At 60.5% G+C, this 25,672-nt stretch overlaps 1 protein-coding gene and 1 non-coding gene across 3 annotated transcripts in view; one reads left to right on the plus strand and one right to left on the minus strand.

Annotated features, from left to right (window-relative positions):
* The window catches only part of FOXK2 (forkhead box K2), a 64,610-nt gene extending 55,453 nt beyond the window's left edge, over window positions 1-9,157 (minus strand). Inside the window, exon 1 of one of the 2 annotated variants that reach the window (XM_062175446.1) lies at window positions 8,748-9,157. In XM_062175446.1, the coding sequence (XP_062031430.1) occupies window positions 8,748-9,157 (410 nt within the window). The remainder of the gene's footprint in view (window positions 1-8,747) is intronic. The other variant, XM_062175447.1, reaches the window with a different exon arrangement.
* Window positions 9,158-23,750: 14,593 nt separating this feature from the next.
* Window positions 23,751-23,822, plus strand: TRNAM-CAU (transfer RNA methionine (anticodon CAU)). The gene has a single exon. It is a non-coding gene; the product is annotated as a tRNA-Met (tRNA).
* Window positions 23,823-25,672: the final 1,850 nt, after the last annotated feature.

Raw genomic sequence — 25,672 nt, forward strand, 5'->3', positions numbered from 1 at the left:
GCAAGGAGCCAGGAACTCAATCCAGGTTTTCAGAGCTGGCGCCATGGCGCAGTAGGTTAATCCTCCACCTGTGGCGCCAGCATCCCATATGAGCGCCGGTTCTGCTTCCGGCTGCTCCTCTTCCAAACCAGCTCTCTGCTGTGGCCTGAGAAGATGGCCCAAGTCCTTGGCCCCCGCACCAGCATGGGAGACCTGGAAGAAGCTCCTGGCTCCTGGCTTTGGATCGGCTCAGCTTCAGCCGTTGTAGCCAACTGGGGAGTGAATCAGCAGATGGAGGACCTCTCTCTCTGCCTCTCCTTTTCTCTCTGTGTAACTCCTTTCAAGTAAATAAATAAATCTTAAAAAAAAAAAAAAAAAGTGGAAGGGTCAGAACTCAAACCAGGATCTCTGGTACGGGAGGCGGTCATCCTGAGTGGCCTCCTAACAGCTGCGTCAAGTGCCCATGGTATTTCTGAAACATCCCCTAGGTTCAACATGCTATTACTCTGAAAAATACAAGGAAAGCTAGTCTCCAATTTACTTGTTAAGGTTTTGTGTGTCCCATCTGCTCAAACAAGTCAAAGATGAGTGTTTTCATCACCCAGGCGGCCTCCTGGGCCGTCGCTCACTCTGCACTGCAACCACTCAGCTGAGCCTAAATCCGGGCAACCCCCCAGCAGGGCCAGCACACAGCCGTCTCCCTCCACAGCCAGCGATGACACCACGCGCAGCCCCTCCGCTCTCAGGCCCACATTCACCATGAACAAATGCTCTGGTAAAGAAAGAGCAAGCACCACTTGCGGAAGTCATCAAAGCTCACAATCGGTAGGCCACGAGTGGCGGCCCAGCGTCACTAACCAACCACGGGCCAGTGGGCCACAAGAGATGGCCCAGCATCACTAACCAACCACGGGCCAGTGGGCCACGAGTGACGGCCCAGCATCACCGACCAGCCACGGGCCAGTGGGCCGCGAGTGACGGCCCAGCATCACTAACCAACCACGGGCCAGTGGGCCACGAGAGATGGCCCAGCATCACCGACCAGCCACGGGCCAGGGGGCCACGAGTGACGGCCCAGCATCACCGACCAGCCACGGGCCAGTGGGCCGCAAGTGACAGCCCAGCGTCACTAACCAACCACGGGACAGTGGGCCACGAATGGAGGCCCAGCATCACCGACCAGCCACGGGCCAGTGGGCCGCGAGTGACGGCCCAGCGTCACCGACCAGCCATGGGCCAGGGGGCCACGAGTGACGGCCCAGCATCACTGACCAGCCACGGGCCAGTGGGCCACGAGTGGCGGCCCAGCATCACCGACCAGCCATGGGCCAGGGGGCCACGAGTGACGGCCCAGCGTCACTGACCAGCCACGGGCCAGTGGGCCGCGAGTGACGGCCCAGCGTCACTAACCAACCACGGGCCAGTGGGCCGCAAGTGACGGCCCAGCGTCACCGACCAGCCACAGGCCAGTGGGCCGCGAGTGGCAGCCCAGCGTCACTAACCAGCCACGGGCCAGTGGGCCACGAGTGGTGGCCCAGCATCACCGACCAGCCACGGGCCAGTGGGCCACGAGTGGTGGCCCAGCATCACCGACCAGCCACGGGCCAGGGGGCCACGAGTGACGGCCCAGCATCACCGACCAGCCACGGGCCAGGGGGCCGCGAGTGACGGCCCAGCGTCACCGACCAGCCACAGGCCAGTGGGCCGCGAGTGGCAGCCCAGCGTCACTAACCAGCCACGGGCCAGTGGGCCGCAAGTGACGGCCCAGCGTCACCGACCAGCCACGGGCCAGTGGGCCGCAAGTGACGGCCCAGCGTCACCGACCAGCCACGGGCCAGTGGGCCGCGAGTGACGGCCCAGCGTCACCGACCAACCACGGGCCAGTGGGCCGCAAGTGACGGCCCAGCGTCACCGACCAGCCACGGGCCAGTGGGCCGCAAGTGACGGCCCAGCGTCACCGACCAGCCACAGGCCAGTGGGCCGCGAGTGACGGCCCAGCGTTACTAACCACAGGCCACCCCATCTCTTCGCTCGATCACTCTCTGCAGTGGGGGTGTGCCCCTGGACATGAGCAGCACCCCATTCTTCTGCTCACTGGAGGCCAGCAGCACCACTGCTGTATTTCTACATGTCCAGGGGAGGAGCAGCAGGCAGAGGCACCGTGAGAATCACGGTTGTACTGACTGCTTGTGCTCAGTAAGACTAACACAACCATCCTATCTCAAAAGACAAAGTGCAGCAAAAATCAGACTGCCTAAGACTCCTTGGAATTTGCAACATGGTACCTTCCTGTTCCGACTAAGCCACACAGCCAGGGCGGGTGCTCGGCCTGGGTTCAATATGTAACTCTGGCCACAGCCTCCAAATTCCTAATGCAGACCCTGGGAGGCAGCGGTGATGAGTAAAGTGGATGGGTTCCAGACACTCCTGTGGGAGACTTGGATTGCATCCCCAGCTCCCAGTTTGGGGCCTTGATGTGGCTCAAGACCATTTGGGCACTTGGAGAGTGAACCAGCAGATGGACACTCTATCTCTCCAATTTAAAAAAAAGCAACAGTCTGGCCGGCGCCGTGGCTCAACAGGCTAATCCTCCGCCTTGCGGCGCCGGCACACCGGGTTCTAGTCCCGGTCGGGGCACCGATCCTGTCCCGGTTGCCCCTCTTCCAGGCTAGCTCTCTGCTGTGGCCAGGGAGTGCAGTGGAGGATGGCCCAAGTGTTTGGGCTCTGCACCCCATGGGAGACCAGGAGAAGCACCTGGCTCCTGCCATCGGAACAGCGCGGTGCGCCGGCCGCAGCGCGCTACCGCGGCGGCCATTAGAGGGTGAACCAACGGCAAAAGGAAGACCTTTCTCTCTGTCTCTCTCTCTCTCACTGTCCACTCTGCCTGTCAAAAATAAAAAAATAAAAAAATAAAAAAAAGCAACAGAGACATATAAAACCCAATACAGGGGCCAGTGCTGTGGCATAGCGGGTGAGGCCGCTGCCTGTAGTGCTGGCATCCCATATGGGCGCCGGTCCAAGTCCCGGCTGCTCTACTTCCGATGCAGCCATCTGCTGTGGCCTGGGAAGGCACTGGAGGATAGCCTGAGTCCTTGCGTCCCTCATCCACGTGGAAAGACCTGGAGGAAGCTCCTGGCTCCTGGCTTTGGATCGGCAGAGCTCCAGCCATTGCGGCCAGTTGGGAGTGAGCGAACGGATGAAAGACCTCTCTATCTCTCTGCCTTTCCTTCTCTCTCTCTGTAATTCTTTCAGGTAAATAAATAAATCTTTAAAAAAATAACGAAACAATACAATCTAAGATAACACACGAGGGGCTGTTGCTGTGGCACAGTGGGTAAAGCCGCCACCTGCAGTGCCTGCGTCCCATATGGGCACTGGTTCGAGTCCTGACTGCTCCACTTCCTAGCCAGTTCTCTGCTATGGCCTCGGAAAGCCATAGAAGATGGCCCAAGTCCTTGGGTCCCTGCACCCACATGGGAGACCCGGAAGAAGCTCCTGGCTCCTGCCTTCAGATCGACTCTTCTCCAGCCATTGAGGCCATTTGGGGAACAAACCAGGGGATGGAAGATTTCTTTCTTGCTACCTCTGCCTCTCTGACTTTCAAGTAATTAAATAAATCTTAAAGAATAAATCACACACAAAACCCAGCGTGCAGACTAAGCAGGAAACTCAGCACCCAGACTAACCTCACACATGGGAAACAGCACACAGCCTAGGCTAATAAGCGAAATCCAGAACCAGCCTAGGGCAACTCCCGCCTGACTAGGAAGGGCAGTGCCTGCTGGGTCCCTGAGCACCACTGCCCAGGATGACAGCAGAAACACCCACTGTAGTGCTCAAAGCCTGCTTCAAATCAGAAAAATGCCAACGTGTGCCTTAAACGTGCCCTTATATTTTCTATTTCATTAGCAAATTCAAAATTCCTCATTAAAAATTAGAACCGGCCGGCACCGCGGCTCACTAGGCTAATCCTCCGCCTTGCGGCGCCGGCACACCGGGTTCTAGTCCCGGTCGGGGCACCGATCCTGTCCCGGTTGCCCCTCTTCCAGGCCAGCTCTCTGCTGTGGCTAGGGAGTGCAGTGGAGGATGGCCCAAGTCCTTGGGCCCTGCACCCCATGGGAGACCAGGAGAAGCACCTGGCTCCTGCCATCGGATCAGCGCGGTGCGCCGGCCGCAGCGCGCTACCGCGGCGGCCATTGGAGGGTGAACCAACGGCAAAAAGGAAGACCTTTCTCTCTGTCTCTCTCTCACTGTCCACTCTGCCTGTCAAAAAATAAAAAAAAATAAATTAAAAAAAAAATTAGAACCAAAATTGGAATGGAAGCTCACTATATTACTGCTGAAGGTACTGAAAGTGGCTCCAAAAAACAAATGTGAAAGAAAACAAGGGCCGACACTGTGGCGCATCACATAAAGCTACCACCTGCAGGGCCGGCATACCTTATGGGCGCTGGTTCAAGTCCCAGCTGCTCCACTTCCAATCCAGCTCTCTGCTGTGGCCAGGGAGTGCAGTGGAGGATGGCCCATGGGTCCTGCACCCCATGGGAGACCAGGATAAGTACCTGGCTCCTGCCATTGGATCAGCGCGGTGCGCCGGCCACAGTGCGCCAACCGCGGCGGCCATTGGAGGGTGAACCAATGGCAAAAGGAAGACCTTTCTCTCTCTCTCTGTCACTGTCCACTCTGTCAAAAAAAAAAAAAAGCAGTAGAGGATGGCCCAAGTCCTTGGGCCCCTGCACCTGCATGGGAGACCTGGAAGAAGCTCCTGGCTTCAAATCAGCCCAGGTCCAGCTGTTGCAGCCATTAGGGGAGTGAACCAGCGGATGGAAGACCTCTCTCTCTGTCTCCCTCTCTGTGTGTAACTCTACCTCTCAAATAAAATAACCATTCAACACGCTAACTGCTTTCACCAAAGCTTCCCTGTTTTGGAAACTCTTTGGAAAGACAAACAACTTTGCCTTCAGCAAGTAAGGACTCACCATGGAGAGCTCCGCTCGGCCACACGGAAGCCACGTCTGACCTGGAAACACGCGCCCAGCAGCAACGTGCAGGTCAGGGACTCACAGCACACCCGCTTCAGGACGCACCGGGCGATGGCACAGCACCGTTCCTGGGGGTGCCAACGTGGAGGACCTGGTCGCCTCTTCAGCAGACGCGAGAGGACAAAGTCGTGCGAGCAGATGCGGGACAGCGCCAGAAGAGGAGGGGGCAGCAGACAGACAGCGCTGTGGACGCCGAGAAGCCCCCGTCTGCCTGCCTGAGCCTGAGAGCGGAAGGGGCTGTGGCCAGGCTGGCTCTGAGGATGGCTCTCTACCAACCCCTCCTAGGGGCCACATGCAGGCCTCACTGCCTCCAGAAAGGAGAGGTGGACAGATCTCTCACCAGGGTTTGCATTCCGCTACACTTCCATAACAAAGCAACCTAAACAGAAAACCTAAACATAACAAAGCAACCTAAACAGAAAACTAGAAGGTAGACAGCAGCCCACCAGCAGGACCCTCTCCATAAACAGGGCTGAGCGCCCAGCAGAACCAGAAAGGGGGCCTCGGCAGGGAGGGCGCCTCTAACACGTCAGAGCCTCCAGGGCCTCTGCACACACCCACAGCATCACACTGGGGACGTGGCCCCTGCGGTGCAGCGGGGGACTAACGGGAGAGGGGCTAAGTGGCGGCTGGAACTCGTCCCCAGTCTGTCCAGGAACCTGTTCTCAGCGTCTGCCGACAGTTCTTGTACAAACGACCGCTAGGGTGCTGGGCTTCCGAGGCGTATTTCTCAAAATACCAGAGACTGAAGTGATTAAATCACAGAGAAAAAAAGAGAGCAAGCGAGCAACTTCCCATCTGCTGGTTCACCCCTCAAATGCCCACCACAACGGGAGCTGGGAACTCGGCGCAGGGCTCCCTGGGGGGCCGGGTCCCAGTACACCTGCTGTCTTGCGGGAACCTGAAGCAGTAGCAGAGCCGACTTGAACACAGGCACTCAGATACGGGATGCAGGTGTCCCAGGCCCACCCTGACTTTTAACTTAAAAAACCAATGATTATGTTAGAACAGCTGCCCCATGTCCCCAGTGTCTACAAACCAGTGGTAAAAACATATCTCAATTTGCCACCAGAACACACTTGCCCTCTGCCGGATCCGGCGTTCCCAGTCCTAGAACCTCAGCTCTGCCGAGCAGGCTCGTCAAGAGTTCCAGGTCTGGGGGCAGTGGTGGCACGGCGCATGAAGCCGCCACCTGCGACGCCCGCAGCCACGTGTGTGCTGGTTCAAGCCCCAGCTTCTGACACAGCTCCCTAATGGCCTGGGGAAGCAGCAGCAGATGGCCCAAGTGCTTGGGCCCCTGCACGCACGTGGGAGACCCGGAGGAAGCTCCTGGCTTCAGCCCGACTCAGCTCTGAGTCTGAGGCCATCTGGGAAGTAAAGCAATGGGTGGAAGAGCTCTCTCATTGAAATAAATAATAATAAAGTAAATCCTTAAAAAATGTTTAAAGAGAACATGCCAGACCTGCTCTGGCCAGCTCTACCCACGTCTTCCCAGCAGACGACCGAGTTTCTTCTTCTCCTGCCTTGTCCCCCCTCCAACCCAGGCACGCGTCCACTCCTCAGGCCACCAGGCCCAGCCACACCTTCCAGAGGTTTCCTCGCCTTCTCGCCCCCAGTGAGCAGGGTTTCTGCTGCTCCTAACCCCAATCTCACCGCCACCCTCCTGCCCCCCCCACGCCATACACCTCACTCCCTTCTCATCTCCGCCTTGCACCCAGGCACCCTCCTCACCTGGGGACACCCTCTCAGGACGCCCACAGGTCACTGTCCTCCAGGCTGCCTCCCCCTTCTTTCCTCCTCTGGTTCTCGTGTTCCCGGGAGTCGGGGGTCAGCCCATTCCCACGCTGAGCAGGACCAGGTCATGCACCCCTCAACGCACTTCCTGGAGAGCAAGCCTTCCAGTGTGGCACCACCCAACAGCCCCCACAAGCCTTCCAGTGTGGCACCACCCAACAGCCCCCACAAGCCTTCCAGGGTGGCACCACCCAACAGCCCCCAGGTACACACACCTGTCAGGGAAGTGCTGCTGAGGCAGAGGCAGCCGACCCGGCACAGGAACAGGGGTCGTCTTTCTACAAAACAAACTCAAATCACCTGGGGCAGTAGTGAGTCCAGCCTGTCCTATTTACACTTGGCTATATTCTAGGGTCTTACTGCCCAAAAATGTGTCAAATTTATTGGACATTTTCAAAGTACAGACAATGGCTACAGAGTTGCTTGTTTTTACCAGTTATACTTAGGCTGCCTCCATGGCAACAGCACATCTCCCCGCAGGAGATCCTCCCCAAACGCTGCACCCGTCCCGCAAGAAGCCTGTCCTCAAAGACACCGCTCTCCACTCCCCCCGGAAACCAGGCCCAGAGCCGCACACACACAGCCCCTTCCAGGCGGAATCCCACCTCCTCCAGGATCAGGAGCCCTGCCCGGCACAGGCCCCACGGCGGCAACACCTGGACCTCCAGAAGCAGGAGGTGGCCAGAAATCACCTGCTTCCTGGACAGCCACACCTCCTGACACTGGCGCGCCCAGAGCTGCACCATACCAAATCCCTTAGCGGGTGGGTGTTCTGACACAGCAATGAAGTCGCCACGCGGGACACCCCCATTCCACATCACAGTCCCCCGGTTCCAGTCCTGGCTCAGCTTCCTGCTAACAACTCAAGTACTTGAATCCCGATCAAACCCAGCTGGAGCGCCAGGCTCCCGGCCTCAGCAGGTACTTGTGGATTAAACCAGAGAGGTCTCTCACCCTCTCCACTTCCCAAACAACACAGTTTGTAAAATACCTTAAAAATCCACTCATCAAAAATAAAGAGACAACCAAGAACAAGGTCAGTTCTCATCTTTGCCCCTTCCCTCCAAATGTAATGCGTTACTTAGCATTTTAAGGGAAGTGATGAACCACCCTTTCCACGTAACCCAAACTCTGTGCATTTCGAAGACAAACTAGAAGACACGAATTCACTTTAAAGGTGCAACCGAGTGAAATCATCACTGACAAAGGACCAACCGTGCGTCGTCACCCCGACTCCGATGTCTCCATCCCACACGCAGCTGTGAGACATAAGGACATTTCGGGGCAGGCATTTGCCGCAGCTGTCAAGGCCCGGGCTGCGCCCACCGCGTCCCCTGAGCCCCTGGGTCTGCTCCCGCGCGGCGGGGCACCTGTCACCTGAGCCGCGGGGCCTCGCAGGCGTGCGGGCGCTCTCGCTGTCGCGCGCGCTAACAAAGTTTAAACAAACAAACACACACACACCACCTCAAGACGCCCAGGGCAAATCTGCCTTGTCTAAGTTTCCCGGGCACCACGGGCCCGCAGGCTCCCACCGCACAAACACGCACACAGCGGCGCGCGGCGGCCCCGGCGCATGCGCGCCGCCTCCCCTCCCCGGCCGCCCGCAGCATCCCCGACTACGGAGAGCGTGGAACCCCGGCGCGCGGACAAAGGCTGCGCTCGCGGGGGTGCAGGGAGCCCCGGGACAGGGCAGCTCCGGGCTCGGCCCCGCACGCCTCGCCACCGTCCCCGGCGGCGCTGGGTCGCAGGGACGCGCGCCCCCCATGCGGGAGGGTGCAGCGGGCGCTCCGCGTCCAGGTCCCGCGGCCGCGGGGGACGCGCCCGGCCCGGCCCGGCCCCGCCGGCCCCGCGGCTGCACCTGCGGGAGCGGGCTCGGGCCGCGCGGGGCCGGGGTCCCGGGTGCGCGGTCGGGCCCCGCCCCCGCCCACTCACACGCGCGGCAGCTGCAGCGGCGGCGCCCCGCGCCTCTGGAACACGCCGTCCACGAACACGCCGTTCTTGCCGAGGCAGCGCAGGTAGAAGTCGCCGCCCGCGCCCGCGTCGGGCCTGGGCTGCGCGGGCGGCTCCGGGGCGGCCCCGCCATGGCCGCCGCCGCCCGGGGGCGTGAAGATCTCGAGGTGGCGCCGGGAGATGAAGCTCGAGTGGCCCATGCTCACGTCCACCGAGCCCTGCGACGAGTTGCGCCCGATGGTCACCGAGCGCTTCTTCATCAGGTACTCGAACTCGCGGCCCTCGAGCCGCGCCACGGCCCAGCCGCCCGGCGGGGACCCGCCGCCCCCGGCCCCGCCGCCGCCCGCGGGTGGGGGGCCCGCGCCCGAGAGCGCCGCCGCGGCCGCCGCCATGGGCTGCGTGGGCCCGCCGGGCCGCTCGGCGCGGGCGCGGGTGGCGCGGGCCGAGCCCAGCCGCGGTCGTCGGCCGCCGCGCTCCGAGCTGAGGAGGGGCCGCGCCGAGGCCGCCGGCCGGCGAGAGAGCGGCGCGAGGGGCGGGAGCACGCGCGGCCGCGCAGCGAGCCGGCGCGCCGGGCCCGCCCCGCCCGGACGGACGGCCGCGCCGGCCAATGGGCGCGCCGCACGGCAGTGGGGCTACCGCGGCCGGCCAATGGCGAGCCACGCCGCGCCGAGCGGCCGGCACGTCCGGCGGCGACGCCCCGACGCAGGCCCGGCCCGGGCGGCCCGGAAAACCCGGCGCGGACGTCCCGGAGCCGCGCGGGACCGGGCTGGCGGGGAGCGCGGCCCGGCCGGGGGCTCGGCGGCCGGGGGCGCAGAGCCGGGGCTGGCGCCGGGGGCCGCGGCGGAACGGGCCCAAGGTCACGGCGGCCGCGGGCCCGGGCCCTCCGCCGGCGCCTGGCATCGCGCGCAGGCCCGGGCCGCCAAGCGGCCTCCGCCCGCGCGGTCAGCGGGACCCGGCCTCGGCGCGGCGGCGGCGGCCCGGCCCGGCCTCGTGTCCCGGGCTGGCCGCCCAGGGCCCCGCGGAAGGCCCGGGGGTCTCGGGCTGCCGAGACGTCCGCGCACGGCCTCACCACGGGCCCAGAAATGCCTCCCGCGACCGAGTGGCCAACGTCTCGCCAATTTGATGCCAACAGGTTAAAAAAAGAGAGAATTTCCCACAGTTTAAAAAAAAAGAGCCCTCCCCGCCGAAGTCAAGATGACCGCCGGGCCTCGTGGTTACTGGCCAGGGGCGCCCGTGGGGGCCGCGGGGCCGGCGCACGCACCGTCCGTGTGTCCGGTGCACAAGACGGACCCCAGGGTGCCCGTCCCGAGGGCGCAGCCGGACCTGTGCACGCGCCTGCGGGTTCAGCTGCGCGCTAACGCGGACCCCTCTCGTCTAAAAGCGGGGTTTGGGATCCCGCATCAGCGTGCGGCTTTGAGGCTCCTCTTCGGATCGCGCCTCCTGCCACAGCGCAGGTCCCTGCACCCACCCGGGACACCTGCACGGAACTCCGGGCTCCTAGCCCTGGCGGCTAGGGCCATCTGGGGAGAGAACCAGCGATGCAAGACATTCGTTCGCTCACTCTCATATCATTCTGTCTCTCTCACACTCACTGTGCATTTCCAGCATTGTGGCATACCAGGTTAACCTACACCTGCAATGCAGGCACCCCATGTGGCGCTAGTTCAAGTCCCGCTGCTCCACTTCCCATCCAGCTCCCTGCTAATGCTCCTGGGAGAGCAGTGGAAGATGGCCCACGTGCTTGGACCTCTGCCACCACCCGGGAGACCCTGAAGCGGCTCCTGGCTTTAGCCTGTCCCGGGCTTGGCGGTTGCAGCCATAGGGGGAGTGAACCAGTACATAGGAGACTTATTTTCCCACCTCCACCCCGTTAACTCTGCCTTTCAAACAAATACATGCTTTAAAAACAGAACATTGGGGCGGCAGTAAAGACGTCATTTGTGAAGTGTGCACCCCACACTGTGGTGCCTGGATCCGAGTCCCAACTCTGCCTCTGAGCCGGCTCCCTGCGCACGCAGACTGGGAGGCAGCAGCGATGGGTCCCTGCACCCACGTGGAAGACGGAACTAAGTTTTGGGCTCCTGGCTTCAGCTTTGGCTGTAGCTGCTGTTTGGGGAGTGAGCTAGTGAGTGGAAGATCTCTATCTCTCCAAATAGATAAAAGAAGTAAATTTAAACATTTTAACTTCTACTCATGACTTTGATGTACATCAGTGGTGGCCAGCTGAGTGCTTAATGGGACATGCACACACTGGCTCTGCCGCCCAGGGGTGTGCACAGGACCGTGGGGGCTGGGGTGGCTCCCAGACCAGGTTACGGGGGGCACCCAGCAGGCTGCCAGTCCTGTTTCTCAGGATTCCCTTTCCATTCCAAAAGTTCTAAGCAGGGCCAGCGCGGTAGTGGAGTGAGTAAAGCTGCCACCTACACCACCAGCGTCCCATGTGGGCACCAGTTCAATACCGGGCTGCTCCACTTTTTTTGGTTTTTTTTGTTTGTTTGTTTTTTAGATTCATTTATTTTATTGAAAGGTGGAGTTACAGAGAGGCAGAGGCAGAGAAAGAAAGAGGTCTTCCATCCGCTGGTTCACTCCCCAGATGGCCGCAGTGGCTGGAGCTGGGCCAGGAGCTACAGGTCTCCCACAAATGGGTGCAGGGGCCCAAGCACCTGGGCCATCTTCTGCTTTCCCAGGTCATAGCAGAGAGCTGGATTGGAAGTGGAGCAGCTGAGACTTGAACCGGCGCCCATATGGGATGCCGACACTGCAGGCAGAGACTTACCCACTGTGCCACAGCACTGACCCCTACTCCACTTCCGATCCAGCTCTCTGCTAATGTACCTGGGTTGCAGCAGAAGATGATGGCAAAAGTGCTCGGGCTCCTGCCACCTACGTGGAGACCTGAACGGAGCTCCGTGCTCCTGGCCCCTCCTGGCCCATTTGAGGACTGAGCCAGTGGATGGACGATCTGTGTCTTTGTCTCTGTCTCTGTCTCTTCCCCCCTCTCTCTGAAACTCCACCTTTCAAATAAATGAAATCTCAAAAAACATCATGTTATATTTTTGTGATTTTAAGTTACATAAGGTTGAAAAACAGTTGGTAAAATGTTATAAATTCCTTCTGATTTTTTGAAAAAATTTATATAGATTGACTTACTGAATTGAAAGGCAGAATTCCAGAGAGAGAGAAAAAGAGAGAGACAGAGCTTCCATCCACTGGTTCACTCCCAAAAACACCACAACAGCCGGATGGGCCAGGCTGAAGCCAGGAGCTTCCTCTCAGTCACATGGGTGCAGGGAGGGGCCCGAGCACTGGGGCATCTTCCACGCCTCTCCCAGGTGCATTAGCAGGGAGCTGGATTAGAAGTAGAGCAGCCGGGTCTCAAACCAGGGACCATGTGGGATGCTGGCATCACAGGGGGCAGCTTTACCCTCTGCACCCCAGTGCCAACCTCAAAATATTTATTTGAGAAGCAGAGAGAGAGGGAGGTGGTCTTCTGTCCTCTGGTTCACTCCACTCAAGCCAAGAGCCAGGAATTCCATCAGCGTCTCCCCCATGAGTGGCAGGAGCTCAAGTGCTGAGCCAGCAGTGAGCCATCCACTGCTTCCCAGGCGCACTGGCAAGGAACTGGTTTAGAAGTGGAGTAGCCAGGTACAGAACAGCGCCCAGACGTGGGGTGTGGGGTCCCAAGCACTGGCGCAACCTGCTGCCGCACTCCCCATCTGACTTTAAGAAAAAGTAAGAGGCCTAACAGGCTAATGCTCCACCTGTGGCGCCGGCACCCCGGGGTTCTAGTCCCGGTCGGGGCGCCGGATTCTGTCCCGGTCGCTCCTCTTCCAGTCCAGCTCTCTGCTGTGGCCCAGGAGTGCAGTGGAGGATGGCCCAAGTGCTTGGGCCCTGCACCCGCATGGGAGACCAGGAGAAGCTCCTGGCTTCGGATCAGCGCACAGTGGCCATCGGAGGGTGAACCAACGGTTCTCTCTCTCACTGTCCACTCTACCTGTCAGAAAAAAAAAAAAAAGAAACACAAGTAAGAGGGGCTGGCAGTGTGGTGTAGCAGGTAAAGCTGTGGCCCGCAGTGTCGGCATCCCCTAAGGGCACTGGTTCAGGTCCCGGCTGCTCCACTTCCCATCCAGCTCTCTGCTCTGGCCTGGGAAAGCAGTGGAAGATGGCCCAAGTCCTTGGAGGAAGCTCCTGGCTCCTGGCTTTGGATCGGTGCAGCTCCTGCTATTTCGGCCAGTTGGGAAGTGACCCAGCAGATGGAAGACTGCCCCTCCTTCTCTTTCTCTGTAACTCTTTCAAATAAAATATTTATTCTTATTTAAAAAAAAAAGATTTATTTAAGTTTGTTTAGATAAGCAATAAGTTCCTAACTGAATTTCGTTCTAAACTAAGTGATAAATCTCCTATTACATATCGGGGGGGGGGGGGGAGTATACCAAGCAAACTGCTTGAATTCACCGACCTGGAAGTGAAAGTGCCTCCTCGCAGCCTCTTCACGACCCCCCAGGTGCTTCTGGAGTTGAGCGAGGCGCTGGAGGGGCCACGGGTGCCTCTGGGCCCCGTGTTGCTTGGGGGCGCTCCAAGCTGCTCAGAAGGTGCCCTGGGCGCAGGCCATGTGCACCCGGGTGTGTTTGAGAACAGCCCTGCTCTCACTGTCTGTAACTCCACCTGTCAAATAAATTAAAAAGAGAGAGGGAACAGCCCTAGGCGCAGCCTCCTGTGGGCACGGGGCCCTCATTTGGAGTTGCCTTGTCCTTGTAACCCCCCCAGCGCTGGTCCCTGCTCAGGCCGCCTTTCTGGATCTGTGCTGAAGCTGGGAAGACACGCACGTGTGCACAGCCGTGCAGGCACAGCTAAAGGCCATTTCTTTCGTTTCTTTCTTTCTTTTTTTTTTTTTTTAAGATGTATTTATTTATTCGAAAGGCAGAGTTACAGCGAAGCAGAGGGAGAGTGGGAGACCCGGAAGAAGCTCCTGGCTCCTGGCTTCAGATCGGAACCAGCGAATGGAAGACCTCTCTCTCCCTCTACCTCTCCTTCTCTGAGAGAGAGAGAGAGGAAGGGGGAGAGAGAGAGAGGAAGGGGGAGAGAGAGAGAGGAAGGGGGGGAGAGAGAGAGAGAGAGAGAGAGAGAGGAAGGGAGAGAGGGAGGAAGGGAGAGAGAGAGGAAGGGAGGGAGGGAGGGAAGAAGGAGAAAGAGTGAGAGATAGGGAAACAGAGAGACGTATCTTCCATCACTCTTCAAACGCCTACCTCAGCCAGCGCTGGGCCCGGGCTTAGCCCGGGAGCAGGAGCTCCCTCTGGGTTAGGGACCCAACTGCTTGGGCCATCAACTTCTGCCTCCTAGGGTGCACATTAGTAGGAAGCGGAATTAGAAGGGGGGAGGGGCAGTGCTGGTGGCCGCACTCTGGCTCTGCAGGTTAAGCCTTCACCTGTGGTGCCGGCATCCCATATAGGCAGCAGTTCTAGTCCCGGCTGCTCTTCCGATCCAGCTCTCTGCTGTGGCCTGGGAAAGCAGTAGAAGATGGCCCGAGTGCTTGGGCCCCTGCATCCACGTGGGAGACCGGGAGAAAGCTCCTGCCTCCTGGCTTCACATGGGCCCAGCTCCAGCCATTGCAGCCATTTGGGGAGTGAACCAGCGGATGGAAGACCTCTCTCTCTCTCTGTCCCTCCCTCCCTGTCTCTGTAACTCTGCCTCTCAAATAAAAAATTAAAAAAATAAATAAAAGAAGTGGAGTAGGGACTCAAACCCAGGCACTAAACCCCGAGCACTCTGTCATCCTAGACGCTGGTGTCCCAAGCGCTAAACCTCTGGACGGGCTCGGCCGGCGTCGTCCTCTGGGCTCCCACTGGCCCATGCTGGATGCCAAGGCCCAGCACCAGAGCCAAGTGGCCCGGGCCCTGCTGGGAGGCCGGAGGGTCCAGCGCTCTCACCTGGACCGCAGGCGCGGCCAGTCCGCTCCCAGGCTCCTGCCGCGCCCCCGCAGCTCAGAGTCTGGGAGGGGCGTTCACCTCACCATTGTTCCTTGGCCCCAGGGGAGCACTTGCCCGAGGCGCCTCCCGGGAGGAGGCAGCCACTGCAGGGTCCAGGGGGCAATCTGCACACCCGAGGGAAGCACCTGTTAGCAAACTGGAGCGGCCTGGCCTGGCCACCGAGCCCGGAAACTTCCTGCCCGCTGCGGAGTCCCCCTCAACTGGATGCGCCCCAGAGCTCCGCCCACGGTGGAGGCTCTGCCGCAGGCAGAAGCCGGAGAGTAAGGAGTGGGCCCGCGGGCCTTCAGCCCGGCGGGTCAGGTTGGGGGTCTGGGTTCGAGTCCCAGCTTGGCTCCGGGCTCCAGCTTCCTGTTAACGCACTTCCTGGGAGGCAGCAGGTGAGGGCGCCAACCCCTGGGTCCCTGCCACCCCAGCGAGAGACCTGGACTCCTGGACTCCTGGACTCCTGGCTTGGCCTGGCCCACCCTCAGCCATTGCGGATGGAAGTCCTCTGTCTCCTTCCTCTGTGCCTCTCAAATAAAATACACTGAAAATCTAAAGACATCTTTTTGAAATCAGTGTATAAAAGGGTCTTCAAAAGTCCATGAAAATGCATATTGTGAAAAAAACCTGCATGGATTTCAAAAATGTTTACAGTTACACCAGGATGAACCCTCTCTTCCTCCGGTTCTCCCAGGACCACCAGGAGGAGCCTTCACAGCTGTGCCCAGGTCCACGCATGTTTCCGGGCTCCGCCTGGAGGGTGACCCCAGCTGCACACAGGTGCCCAGAAGCCACCCAGCTTCCCTCATCTTCATCCCCACCGGCTGTGGCGGGAGGCTCTGGCCGTGCCACATCTTGCCCACCTCCATGTGGCCGGTCTCTGGTGGCACGGCCACTCCACGCACGGCCCTGTGGTGCTAATTTGCATTTCCCTAAAGACGGAGGATGCTGGACACGCTTCGGGGGCCGATCGGCCATGCTCAATGCCAGGGCTTCTTGTCTGGGTGCTTTTAGGGCTGAGGAGGCACGAGTGGGTGTCTGGGCCGGAGGGGGGCTTAGCGGAGAGGGGAGGCCACTGGAGAGTGGGGACGAAGCAGACCCAGGTCTCGGTGGCCAAGTCTGGCTGTGTCACCAGCACCAGGGCTTTGAACCTCTTGCAGGAGGGGCGCGTACTCAAGTGCCCCTCAAAAACCAGCGCATTAATCCCCACCTCTCTGTGGTCAGGGACCCTGACCCTCGCTTGGTGAAGGCCAGGAACCTCTGGAGCCAGAGCCCCCCCCCCCCGGCTTGGGCTACCCTCCCTCCTGGGGCCTGCTGGGCTCTGCAGTGCCTGGGCTGCCAGCACCCACCTGGCAGGAGTCGAGCTACGGGCGTCCTGCCGTCTGGACACAGTGCGTGGGATGGGAGGGAGGGAACAAGCCGGGAAGTCTGGGACACCCACCCATGTGGGCTATCCCACGGTGAGCAGATGACCCGTGCCCTTGAACCCCGTGGGAACAGACCCCTCGGAGCACCCACTATGTTGCAGCAAACACTCCCTTGTTCAGCAGAACTCCCCAGAGCACCTGTGCCTGTGGGCCCACATCTGGGTGGGCGGGGTCATCCTGACATTTCAGACCCCTGTCCTCAGAGTGTAAAAGAAATAACTCTTGGGGCCCGTGTAGTGGGTTAAGCTGCCACCTGTGCCACCAGCATCCCATATGGCTGCCGGTTCAAGTCCCGGCTGCTCCACTTCTGATCCAGCTCCCTGCTAATGCACCTGGGAAAGCAGTGGAAGATGGCCCAGGTCCTTGGGCCCCTGCACCTGCGTGGGAGACCTGGATGAAGCTCCTGGCTCCTGGCTTCGGTCTGGTCCAGCCCTGGCTGTTGTGGCCATTTGGGGAGCGAAACAGCAGATGGAAGACCTGTCTCTCTCTCCCTCTCCCTCCCTCCCTCTCTGTAACTCTGCCTTTAAAATAAAATAAATAAATCTTTAAAAAAAAAAAGAAGAAATAACTCAGACGGCCAACAACACAGCAGAGGGGCTGGCAAAGCACGTGCCGTGCACAGAGCCTTCGCTCACCGAGGGTGAGTCCACGGCTGGTGCAAGGTGACGTCACCACACAGCCTCGGAGCTGCTTTCTCCTTCCTTCCTGCCTGCCTGCCTGCCTGCCTTCCTCTCTTTCTAAAGATTTGTCTACTTATTTGAACAGCAGAGCTACAGAGAGAGAGAGAGAGACAGACAGACAGACAGAGATCTTCCACCTGTGGGTTCATTACACAGATGGCTACAATGGCCAGGGCTGGGCCAGACTGAAGCCAGGAGCCAAGAGCTTCTTCCCGGTCTCCCATGTGGGTGCAGAGGCCCAAGCACTTGGGCCGTCTTCCGCTGCTTTCCCAGGCCACAGTAAAGAGCTGGATCAGAAGTGGAGCAGCTGGGACTTGAATCGGTGCCCACGGAGCTCCCTTCACATGCTTGGGGTATGCAGAACTTGGTGCAGGGTATTGTGTCACCACGGAAGCCGGAAACACCACTGGACAACATCACGAGGAAAAACTAGGAAGGTACGTCTACAGGAAGTGACAACATAGGTGGAGACATCCTGAGACTCAGAACACTCCCAAAGAGGGAAAAAAAAAAAAAAAAAAAAAAAAGCAGAAGAGAGATGACGACGGTAGCAGAGGGCAAACCCGAGATGTGCCCAGCGGGCAGCCGACCCACCGATGACCGATGTAAACATGGCCAGCCCACAGGAACTCCACCCAACGCTGCTGAGAGATTAATTTTTAAAAAGATTTATTTATTTGACAGGTAGAGCTACAGACAGTGAGAGGGAGAGACAGAGGGAAAGTCTTCCTTCCATTGGTTCACCCCCCAAATGGCCGCAACAGCCAGAGCTGCCCCGATCCGAAGCCAGGAGCTAGGAGCTTCTTCCCCGTCTCTGACGGGTGCAGTGGCCCAAGGACCTGGGCCAGCTTCTACTGCTATCCCAGGCCATAGCAGAGAGGTGGACTGGAGGAGGAGCAGCCGGGTCTAGAACTGGCGCCCGTATGGAATTCCGGCACTGCAGGCAGAGGACCAACCTAGTACGCCACGGCGCCAGCCCCTGAAAGATGAATTTTTAAAAAGGTTTATTTCAGAGTTACAGAGAGGCAGTGTGTAGGGGGGGAGGTTTACTCTGCAATGGCCAGAGCTGGGCCAGGCAGAAGCCAGAAGCCAGGAGTTTCTTCTGGGTCTCCCACGTGAGTGCTGGGGCCCAAGGACTTGAGCCATCTTCTGCTTTCCCAGGCCATAGCAGAGAGCTGGATCAGAAGTGGAGCAGCCTGGTCTCAAACCGGCGCCCATATGGGTTGCCGCTACTGCAGGTGGTGGCTTTACCTGCTACACCACAGTAGCAGCCCCTGAAAGATTAATTTTCATTCATTTGAAAGAGCAGGGCTGGCACCGTGGTGCAGTAGGTTAATCCTCCACCTGCAGTGCCAGCATCCCATATGGGCACCGGTTCTAATCCCAGCTGCTCCTCCTCCAGGCCAGCTCTCTGCTGTGGCCTGGGAGGGCAGTGGAGGATGGCCCAAGTCCATGGACCCTGCACCCACGTGGGAGACTGGGAAGAAGCACCTGGCTCCTGGCTTCGGACCAGCGCAGCTCCAGCCTTTGCGGCCATTTGGGAAGTGAACCAACAGAAGGAAGACCTTTCGCTCTGTCTCTCCCTCTCACTGTCTATAACTCTACCTCTCAAATAAATAAATAAAAAATCTTAAAAAAAAAAAAAAAAGAAAGAGGAGCAACAAAGATACAGACAGAGGGGTGGAGGGGTCTTCCATGTGCTGGTTCCCCAAATGGCCATAATGGCCAGGCCTCGGACAGGCCAAAGGCTGGAGCTTGGAATTCCATCCAGGTCTCCCACGTGGGTGACCAGAACCCAGGAACCCGAGCCACCGCTGCTGCCTCCCAGGCGCGTCGGCAGAAGCCGGGTCAGAGGGGCAGCGGTCGGACTGGACTGACCGCAGGCAGCCCGATGTGGGATGTGGTGCAGTGCACCGACCCCTGCCCAGGGAAGATGAATTTGGTCAAGATTGAGACCCCCAGCTTACAGAAAATCAACCAAAACACACAACACACACGAGATGCTCTCAAAACAGCCTGGAGTAACGGCAAACCTGCTATAGCGTGGGCACTCAGGTTCGCCCGGTGGCTTTGCTCGTGTAGGTGTTTCAAGATGGATGCTGCTTATACCACACAGACTTCCACGCCAGTGAGCGAATCGGGACCCTCAACAGTTCCGAAGGAGCTGGCGCCGTGGCACCGTGGGAAGCTGCCACTGGGGATGCTGGCATCCTGTATCTGAGTGCTGGTGCTGCTCCGCTTCCAATCCAGCTCTCTGCTCGGGCGCCTGGGAAATAGTGGAAGACGGCCCAAGACCTTGGGCCCCTGCACCATGTGGGAGACCCGGAAGAAGCTCCTGGCTCCCGGCTTCTGTCTTCAGCCTGGCGCAGCCCCAGCCGTTGTGACCCCTAGGGGAGGGAACCAGCAGATGGAAGACCTCTCGCTGTCACTCTGCCTTTCAAGCAAATACATAAATCCTTGTTTAAAAAAAGTGAAAAGGATCCACAGAACACGTGGAGAGGTGTCTCATGGGTCACGCGTGAGTCACGAGAGGAAAGGACACCACTTCTCGCGGGAACAAACAGCACAAGGTGTGAGGTCCAAGTGCGGAGAGGAAGGAGTTACAAACGCGACGGTTTCCGTTTCTGCCCATGAGACAGGAAACGCTGAAACCCACCGCAAGGGGAGTGTGGCACCGCGCTGGGGGGCAGCCCCTGAACCCCGCAGCTCACAGAGCGTGGCCAACGCGGATGGAAACTATTGCCAGTAAGAACATAAAAATGACGGAAGCCTTTCTAAATAATCAACGGTAAAAGGCAAACGTGCATCAATCCTGCAGAATTATCTTTCTTCTTAAAATTATTTATTTGGGGGCCAGCGTTGTGGTTTAGAGGGTTCCGCTGCTGCCTGCAGTGCTGGCATCCCGTATGGGCACCAGTTCGTGTCCCAGCTGCTCCACTTCAGATCCAGCTCCCTGCTAACGGCCTGGGAAAAGCAGCGGAAGACGGCCCAAGTGCTTGGAAGTAGCTCCTGGCTTCCACGAGGCCCAGGACTGGCTGTTGCAGCCATTTGGGAAGTGAACCGATGGACGGAAGATCTCTCCTCTCTCTGCTTTCCAAATAAATAAGTCTTTTAAAAATCATTTATTTGAAGTGCAGAGTGCAAACAGGGATCTCTTAACCACTAGCTCATTCTGCAAATGGGCTGGCACCCTGCGCGGCTGAAGCCAGGAGCCTGGGACTCAGTCTGGGCGCAGGGACGCGGCTCCCTGAGCTGCGCCTCCCGGGTGCCCATCAGCAGGAGGCTGGGTCTGGAGGGGCCGGAAGGGAACCCAGCACCCCGACAGGAGCCCCAAGCCCCAGGCCAGTCGCCTGCCCCTCTCTTCCCATTGTCGCTATAAAAACAGCATTCCTGGGGCCAGCTCTGTGGCAACGCGGGTTGTCACCGCTCTAGACACCAGCATCCACGAGCGCCGGTCTGAGGTCAGCTCCCCGGTTATGCACCCGGGAAAGCCGCGGGTGACGGTCCGAGGACTTGGGCCCCGCTGCGTCCATTTGGCGCGTGAACCAGCACATGCAAGACTTGTCTCCCCCTTTCGATCTGCCATTCTTTCTCCTACAGCCACACCCCTCAGGGCACACGGACAGGCGAAGTCCGCAGCCAGACACGTGAGGGTGCCGCCGCGCAGGGGCAGGTGTCGGCGCCCACGTCCTATCCTTGCCCCCAAAGCAAGGGCTGCGAATCGCACCCGGCGGGAGGCCCCCCACCCCGGGCCTGGAGCCAAACCCACCCCCGGCCGCCCCGGGGGCCACGAGTCCCGGCCACGCAAGGGGACGACGGCTGGGCGGGGCCGGCGGGCACAGGCGGAGCGACAGGCGTGGACGTGCCTGCGTGGCCCGGGGCCTGCTCGGACCTGACCCTGTCCCCCCAAGGGCCGGGGACCCCGCGCCGCCGCATCCCACGTGCACGCGTGAGCCCCCGGCCCCCGGGACCGGTGTGGGCGCCGCGCCCCCGGCCCCCCGACCTCTCGGGCCGGGACTGAGCACTCGCGCCCCGAGGCTGCCGCGGGCGCCCGGAGCCGCCACCCTCGGGCTGAGAGGCCGGAGCAGCTCGCGGCCCCCCGCCCGGACCGCTCGGCGCGGGTTCCCGGGACAGCGCGGAACGCGCAAGCGCAGAAGTGCGTGCACCGCGGGGGGCGGGGCGGTGACGCGAAGCACGTGACGGGCTGGCCACGTGACGGGCCGCCCCAGGTGACCGGCACCGGTGTCGCTGCGGGACGTCGCAGGGGCCCGCTCCTCCGGGGCGCGTAGCCGACCCCCAGCCCGAGGGACGAGCACGCACGGCCGAGGCTCGCCGGCCCCCGAGCGGCTCCCGCCCGCCAGGCGGACTCGCCTGGAAGCTGACAGGGGCAGGGACGGCCCCGGTGCTGGCGACTGGGCAGTGTCTGTCGGGAGCGTGACCCCACGCCTCCCAGGGCCAGCTGCCCCGGAGCGTAAGGTACCGGAAGGGCAGCTTCCCCGGCGCCCGTCAGGGACGGGGTCAGCGAGGTCGCCGCCCCCAGCCCTGCCCCATGGCCATCCTGGTCGGCGGCCACTCCACCGCGTCACCAGCGTGGCTGCAGAGGCTGCCCGGCCCGCCTGCCCCGCGCTGGGGGTCGGCTCTGCAGTTCTGGGCCTCGCATCCGGCTTCACTGAGCCGGGAGATGGCCACCTGTCCACCTGCAGCCGCGCCTGGACTGCCCGGACTCGGAGATGCCCTTCAGATCCTGGCGAAGGCCCGGGCTCAGAGCAGTCCTGTGGCCTGGGAGTGGAAACGGCCTGTGGGTGGTCCGCTGGGCGTGCGCCCCGAGCCCTGTTGTGGGTGCCCAGGGCTCCGCGGCACTACAGGAAACAGCTATAACCCAGTAGGGGCCACACCTGCCGCGAGGCCCAAGAGGAGGAGCCGGCCGGCAGGACCCCGGGCTCCGGCAGGTGTGGTCCCGTACCGGGTTGTAGCTGTTTCCTGTAGTGCCGTGAAATGTCCTGTTTGTCCCCCGGCGCTCTCCAGCTTCCTCTTACCTAAGACCACCTGGAAGTGAGGGGGCCAGAGTGAAGGGATGGGACATGCTGGCACGAAGGTGGGAGGGAGGCCGGCCTGCCTCAGCTGTCTCAGGGTGGACGCCCCTCAGAGGACAGCCACAGCCCTGTCTGGTGGTCACGCCATCACCTTAAGCTCTCACAGAGCCCAGGAACTACTCCTGGCCTTTACCTGTTCAGTCTTTGGGATACTGACCCCTCACTACCACCGTTGGCCTTGTTCGGCAAAATAATTCATGGTGGCTTAGCAGGTAAAGCCACCACCTGCGGTGCATCCCATGTGGGCGCCAGTTTGAATCCCAGCTGCTCCACTTCCAGTCCAGCTCTCTGCTAGGCCCTGGGAAAGCAGTGGAAGATGGCCCAAGTCCCACCTGTGTGGGAGACCTGGAAGAGGCTCCTGGCTCCAGATTGGCTCATCTCCTGCCATTGTGGTCATTTGGGGAGTGAACTGACAGATGGGAGACCTCTCTCTCTACCTAAGTAAATAAATCTTTTAAAAAAGGTAATTCATGGGACTCGCAGGTTAGTGTAGTAGGCTAACCTTTGCCTGGAGTGCTGGCATCTCACATGGGCACCAGTTCAGTTCTCGGCTGCTCCACTTCTGATCCAGCTCCCTGCTAATGTGCCTGGGAAAGCAGTGGAAGACGGCTCAAGTGCTTGGCCCCTGCACCTGCATGAGAGACCAGGATGAAGCACCTGGCTCCTGGCTTCAGTGTGGTCCAGCCCTGGCTGTTGTGGCCATTTGGGGAGTGAACCAGCAGATGGCAGACCTCTCTCTTTCAATAAAGTTTAAAAAAAAAAAAAATTCGTTAGACTGCAGCCATTTCCTTTGAATACCCTGGCTGATACTAATAGCTTGATCCCTCCAAATTTTCCACTCGCTCAAGAGAACTGTATCTACTATTAAAGTCCCACTTTTACCATGATAAGTTTTACTGTGGATTCAAGGATTTTTTTGCCAGAGGATTTATGTCCAGAATGTTTATGCCTCCTTGAAGACACAGGCTTTTGGGAAGCAGCAGATGGATGGCTTAAGTCCTTGGTTCCCTGCCACCCACTTGGGAGACCTACACGGAGATCTGCACTCCCGGCTTCGGCCCGGCCCAGCCCCGGCTGTTGCAGGCATTTGGGGAGTGAACCGCCGGTGGCAGCGCTCACTGCCTCTTTCAAACAAAATAAAAACTGAAGTGAACACGGCGGTGCCGAGGGCCAGGCATCCATGTCGTGTCTGGGTTCGAGTCCCAGCTCTGCCTCCAATGCCAGCTTCCTGCTTGTGTGCACCCTGGGAGGCAGCAGGCGGTGTGGCTCCAGTGCCCACGTGGGACACCCAGACCGCGCTCCTGCCCTTGGCCTGCCCAGCCCTGCTTGTTGTGGGGATGTGGTGAAGGGAAGATCTTTCTGCCTTTCAAATAAAATTTAAAAAAAAATTTAAAGGTAAAGAAAATATAGGCTTTTATTGTTCCTCAAACCATGAACCTGAACAAACAAGAATCTCTTGAGATTCAGTTCTAGGGAGTTTGGAAGGAAGAAGCTGCTTCCAGGGCCACAGGGAGAAGTGTTGGGCAGAACCGGAAAGACGACTTGTGGTCGTCCGGGAGACGGGAGAAACGCTCTGTTCCTCACCAACCCCGTCCAGGGGCACGGACACTCGGGGCTGCACAGGCTGGTTCATTTTTGTTAATGGCAGAAAAGAACACAAATCCAGACTTTTCTCTGCGTGATGAGGGAGAGGGCAAACTTCGTCTGCTTTGTGATGGGACACCTGCCTTGTCTCCCCAGCCCTGGCTTGTCCTCTGGTCACCTGGGGACAATGTGACAGCAGTCAGAGGCGGAATCAGCCAAGGACCTGGCAGGCAGCAGAGTGGCGCAGCGGAAGCGTGCTGGGCCCATAACCCAGAGGTCGATGGATCGAAACCATCCTCTGCTAGAGGCTTCCTTTTCCTTCCTGGCCCCAAGCTGCACACTGCGACTGCCAAGGCAGGGTGGGCACGGACTGCAGCCAGGACCATGGTGCAACGGTCAGCCCTGTGCACTCCTTTCCCCCTCCCACCACCTCTCCCCAAGGCGGGCCCTGGGGCTGTGGGTTCTATGGTATAACAGTCAGCACTCTGGACTTTAAATCCAGCAATCTGAGTTTGAATCTCCCTAGAACCTACCCCGCCCAGTAGCTATTTTGTCCACCTGGGGGCCTCCAGGGTCCACCTGCATTATTGAGGCTGAGCCCTTAACTGCCACCCTCAGGCTGGGCGCCTGCGGCACCCCTTCCCCTTCTTCCCAGCCAGGCCCCCACCCCCCACGCATCAGAGATGTTCCACCTGTTGGTTGTTTCCCAAATGCTTGCAATGGCTGGGCTGGCTGAAGCCAGGAGCCAGGAATCCCCCCTGGGCCTCCCAGTGGGTGCAGGGGCCCTGCCCTCGGGCCATCCGCTGCTGCTCTCCCAGTGGGTGCGGGGGCCCTGCCCTCGGGCCGTCCGCTGCTGCTCTCCCAGTGGGTGCGGGGGCCCCGCCCTCGGGCCATCCGCTGCTGCTCTCCCAGTGGGTGCGGGGGCCCCGCCCTCGGGCCGTCCGCTGCTGCTCTCCCAGGTGGGTGCGGGGGCCCTGCCCTCGGGCCGTCCGCTGCTGCTCTCCCAGTGGGTGCGGGGGCCCTGCCCTCGGGCCGTCCGCTGCTGCTCTCCCAGTGGGTGCGGGGGCCCTGCCCTCGGGCCGTCCGCTGCTGCTCTCCCAGTGGGTGCGGGGGCCCTGCCCTCGGGCCGTCCGCTGCTGCTCTCCCAGTGGGTGCGGGGGCCCTGCCCTCGGGCCATCCGCTGATGCTCTCCCACGTGGGTGCGGGGGCCCCGCCCTCGGGCCGTCCGCTGCTGCTCTCCCAGTGGGTGCGGGGGCCCCGCCCTCGGGCCATCCGCTGCTGCTCTCCCAGTGGGTGCGGGGGCCCTGCCCTCGGGCCATCCGCTGCTGCTCTCCCAGTGGGTGCGGGGGCCCCGCCCTCGGGCCATCCGCTGCTGCTCTCCCAGTGGGTGCGGGGGCCCTGCCCTCGGGCCGTCCGCTGCTGCTCTCCCAGTGGGTGCGGGGGCCCCGCCCTCGGGCCATCCGCTGCTGCTCTCCCAGTGGGTGCGGGGGCCCTGCCCTCGGGCCATCCGCTGCTGCTCTCCCAGGTGGGTGCGGGGGCCCCGCCCTCGGGCCGTCCGCTGCTGCTCTCCCAGTGGGTGCGGGGCCCTGCCCTCGGGCCGTCCGCTGCTGCTCTCCCAGGTGGGTGCGGGGGCCCTGCCCTCGGGCCATCCGCTGCTGCTCTCCCAGTGGGTGCGGGGCCCTGCCCTCGGGCCGTCCGCTGCTGCTCTCCCAGTGGGTGCGGGGGCCCTGCCCTCGGGCCGTCCGCTGCTGCTCTCCCAGTGGGTGCGGGGCCCTGCCCTCGGGCCGTCCGCTGCTGCTCTCCCAGGTGCACTTGCAGGGCGCTGGAATCACAGTGGCACCCGGGTGTGATGTGAGCTTCCCAGCGGGGCTGTGCCCACAGTGCCTGGAGCTCAGCCGTCTCCCTCCCTCCACCCACCGCCTCCATCTCCCACACGGGCGACTGGCTGTTTTGCCGGCTGCCGCAGCTCGGTTATGCCGTGTGCAGAGCCAGCAACAGCATGGTTTCTGGCTTCAGCTGGGGCCGCGCCGCCAAGCCGCGCTCTCCAGCAGTCTGCAGGGGTGCGAGTCTCACCTGCCCGTGTCGGGCACAGACCACCCGCACCTCCGTCCACACAGAGGTGTTCAGCCCTGGCACCTGCTCTCCCTCACAAAG

The sequence above is a fragment of the Lepus europaeus genome, chromosome 18, assembly GCF_033115175.1.
Source record: "Lepus europaeus isolate LE1 chromosome 18, mLepTim1.pri, whole genome shotgun sequence".
Classification (NCBI taxonomy): Eukaryota; Metazoa; Chordata; class Mammalia; order Lagomorpha; family Leporidae; genus Lepus; species Lepus europaeus.